Genomic DNA, 3934 nt, shown 5'->3' with positions numbered 1-3934 from the left:
TTCGATTTATTTTTAGAAAATATTCAATATAAACCTTTATTGTGTTATTTATATCTCATAAATTCTCTGTCTAAATCATATAAAAGCGCGTTTTACCCCTATGAATCAAGAAATTCATTCAATATTCATGGTATATTTATTAAATTTATACGATTTACTAATAATCAATATTATATCCTCATAAATAGCAATATATTTTGGTAATCTATGATAATCATATACAATATTTGAAATCAAATTTTCATTAGTTTAGGTTCCTTGTTAATAGTAAACCATTATATTTATTACTAATAATAAAATCTATGTGTCGTATTGAAATTCAATAAAATTACTTATTCGGTCCAAAAAAACAAATTAGATAAAATTTTTTTTTTTTATGTAATTTTTGTTTTTCATTTTTCTCAAGATCCTAAGTTATGTTCTAACTTTTGACATCATATCCTATCATGCTAGGCTATATATTATAGCATATCCAAAAGGCAAGGAAATCTATCAGAGAAGCCTTTTTGACCTATCGTTGCCCTACCTCTTTATACAAACAAAGTCTTAAATTATGAAGAAGCATTAACAACAAAAGTATCATTTCTAAAATTAAATTTAAACCAATTCATGAAATCGGTTATATTAATATTATAGTTGATCTGATCACTTATTGTATAGTATCTGTAAAAATCTTGGTGTAAGCATTCTGTGTTCGTGTACATAGCCAAGTGTGCAAATGACATCGATCTTGGACCAGTTTGTTCTGGGTAATATCCGTTCTCTTTGACAGGAAGCATTTCCACAATTGTTGTATTTGTTCCAGAAAAGAATTGGTTATAAAAAGCTCCTCCATGAGGCCCAATTATGTATCTCGCGGTACTGAATTTATTGATTAGTGCTGAAAGTGTCTTTTCTGGAGAATTTTGATCGTGAATGATGACGTTTTCGGATCCGAAGATTTTACTGAGATGAGGGACAATGTCATGGAGATTTTGAATGATTCTACTACCTCTTCCGCCACTCCCTTTGCCTCTTGGCAGTAAAATGACTTTAGAACGTTCAGCTATCGGTATCCTCATTAGCTCCTGGTACCAGTCGAAGAAATAATGATGGACAACTCGAGTTGCAGTGCACATGATAAGTAACTCGGCACTAACTTGCTTTCCATCGCTTTGACAGTTCTGGCGCGACTTGTAGCCGAGTTTTTCTAGAGTTTCTATCGTTACTGGATTGCAGGCTGTAGAAACAACAGTTATCATTTGGGGAGAAATACCTGTGGCGAGAGAGCCAGCGGCGTAATGCGGTAACCCGTTATCAAAAAAGTGTTGGAAGTAGTTTATCTGATGGCTGCCGACAACTAAGGCCGTTCCTTTGATTTCTGGATTATTAACGGTCGTAGGCCATTTGCAGAAGTTTAGATGATGAGAAGAGTTGCTTTTGCGACAAGAATGAGCATTAGAAAGTGATGAAATTCCATTTTTAACAGTCCATACAACATCAATATGCGGAATATGGAAATCTGAGTAATGTATATGATTTTCCTCTTGTTTCCAGAAAAGGTCTGTCTGTTTCGGAGTTAGACCTTTCGGAATGTAACTGTCAAATGGTGGGAGATAAAGGAAATACTCCTTCATGAATCCACTATCGAATACTGTAACAAAGATTTTGTGGCCAGCACTAAAGAATGTTTCTTCTGTTCTTATTGCAGAAAAATTATGAAGAACCTTTATTCCAGGATGGATTTGAAGTTCATGAACGCCCGCATCGTTTTGTGTGAAGTTAATATTACTGAAAGCATCGATAAATTGTTCCTGCTCCAATTGAAACATAATTGTTAGATTTAGATTTTGTTCTAATAGATAATCCACAAATATGAAGGCAAATATTAAATAAATAATGCAAAAATTCTTTACTGCACCGTAGTATAATCTGCTTAAGCTATTATGCCGATTCTCTTTGAAATAGCTCGAGTTAATAATAAGATTCATTTAAAAAGGGAGTAGGTGACAAAAGTGCATACTCTTAAATTAACCTTAAATGTTGATTTTTCGATATTTTCGGTATTAACCTTATTGTAAATTTTTCCGGTGATAAATTTATCACACTGAGGTTATTTTTCCGGTGAGATTTTTAACCTTGATTTAATGAAATTAATATATATAAATTTTATTATTTTTAATTTCGAATGAGTATAATAAAATATTTTTATGTGTTTTTGTTTTTGATGTGATTTGAATTTTGTTAACTCTTTTCAAAATCATTTCATTTTTATGATTTCGGTGGACTTAGAGGAGCTTATTGCTTTTGGTATTAAACAGGAAGTCAAGGGCGGTGTCCCATACAGAAGAAGAACGGGATCTCCAAAGCAATATGTCACTTATTCATGTTCGTATCCCCTATGCAAGGCAAAATTTAGGGTTGAAGAACAAAATGGAGTGTTTACTATAAGCAAAGTTAATGAAGAACATTGCCATCATATAGGAGTTGAAATGGGTTCACATTACGCGAGTAAATTTTATCAAAAATGGATCGAACTTTATATTAAAAACGGTGGAAAGCAATTTCTTGCTCAAAAAGCATTTTTTGATAAGTTCGGAATTGATACGAATAACAAAGAAACGATGAAACTTTTCGCGCAGTCTACTGATGCTTTAAAGCACAAATTTTATCGCCTTGATTAGATTATTGCACAAAATTATCAAACGATCTTTACACTTCTTTGGAAGCATTTTTGAATAATTTACAGGAAGAGTGCCCAGATGATCTCGTTCAATTTGATTACAATAGAGATTTTTCCGAGTTTACAATCATATATGCACCTTTTGCTGCAAAAGAATTGGTGCATAGCATTGATAACCCTCTCCACGTCGATTCCACTCATTCTTTAATTAAAGGAAAGATCCAATTGTTTGCAGTAACAATGAAAACAAGTCAAAACACAATTTTCCCCTTTTGCTATTTTTTAGTGAACCCTCAGACATCTGAAAAAATTCAAGAATGTTTGGTGAAATTCTGTGAGTTTGCGCACCTGGATCCACAGCATTGGAGCGCTGACTGTGCGCTAAACATTGCTCGCGCAATTGAGGATGGATTTCCTCTTGCGCAGCTCAGTTGGTGCGCTGTGCATGTTTTACGCGCATGTGCAAAAGTTGGAAGCTATTTTGACAATCCACAGAATTTTGAGAACTTCTATTTAGCAATGGACTTTTTGACATTACGTGCAGATGCAACGAATGCAGAAAAGCTGGCTGAAGAGTCTGATGAAACATATGAGTTCTTGACAACAATGTTAGAAGAAGAAGAACCGCGCGCTTTGAAGTATTTCGATAAACAATGGAGAAGAACCAAAGAACATTGGATGATGTTATATCGTGGAGAAGGTGATTCCACGAATAACATTGCGGAATCACACTTTCATCAATTAAAGCAAACATTTTTCTTGGGTAAGAAAAATGAGCGCATTGATGACATCGTCATAACTCTCATCACTGTTGTGATTCCAAATGCGATTATTAAGGTTCAAGTCGCTAATGTTTTGAATGAAGAAAGAGCAGTAAGAATTCTTACAAGGGCAGGTAATCAGATTGTTGAGCAAAGAGCTTCAAAACACGATGAATGTTTGAAATTAATTCAACACATTTTGGAAATTGTCGAAAGCCGAAGGATTGAACCTAATGTCCTTATTCCATCTTTGAAGGCAATATTAAATTTGGCACAAAGAAGTTTAAAGGAAGAGTAAGCAAGATTAGATAATTTGGACTTTTTTTAAAATTAATGAATAAACAGTATATTTTTGAAGTGTAAGCTTATTTACCTGAAGCTATATTACTTAATATAACATTCAAAGTATTATTGCTATTTATTGGAGAACAAATTTATGTAATTTTCACATGAAAATTGATAAATGTATTTCCTTATGATAAAATTTGTATATCTCTGCATGATATCAAGA

At 33.2% G+C, this 3934-nt stretch overlaps 2 protein-coding genes across 2 annotated transcripts, besides 1 other annotated feature; one reads left to right on the top strand and one right to left on the bottom strand.

Annotated features, from left to right (window-relative positions):
* Window positions 1-551: 551 nt before the first annotated feature.
* On the bottom strand, window positions 552-1811 carry TVAGG3_1061580 (protein of unknown function, DUF563 family; the record flags this gene model as incomplete). The annotated part of the gene is made up of 1 exon (XM_051256025.1): window positions 552-1811. One exon carries the CDS (start codon window positions 1809-1811, stop codon window positions 552-554), a length of 1260 nt encoding a protein of 419 aa, XP_051081599.1.
* Window positions 1812-1979: 168 nt separating this feature from the next.
* Window positions 1980-3934: part of a mobile genetic element that runs on past the window's edge.
* TVAGG3_1061570 (MULE transposase domain-containing protein) lies at window positions 3269-3721 on the top strand (the record flags this gene model as incomplete). The annotated part of the gene is made up of 1 exon (XM_051256024.1): window positions 3269-3721. The coding sequence occupies one exon, from the start codon at window positions 3269-3271 to the stop codon at window positions 3719-3721; it is 453 nt and encodes a 150-aa protein (XP_051081598.1).

This window comes from Trichomonas vaginalis, chromosome I, assembly GCF_026262505.1.
Source record: "Trichomonas vaginalis G3 chromosome I, whole genome shotgun sequence".
NCBI lineage: Eukaryota > Parabasalia > Trichomonadida > Trichomonadidae > Trichomonas > Trichomonas vaginalis.
This window is presented reverse-complemented; position numbering and strand designations above follow the sequence as displayed.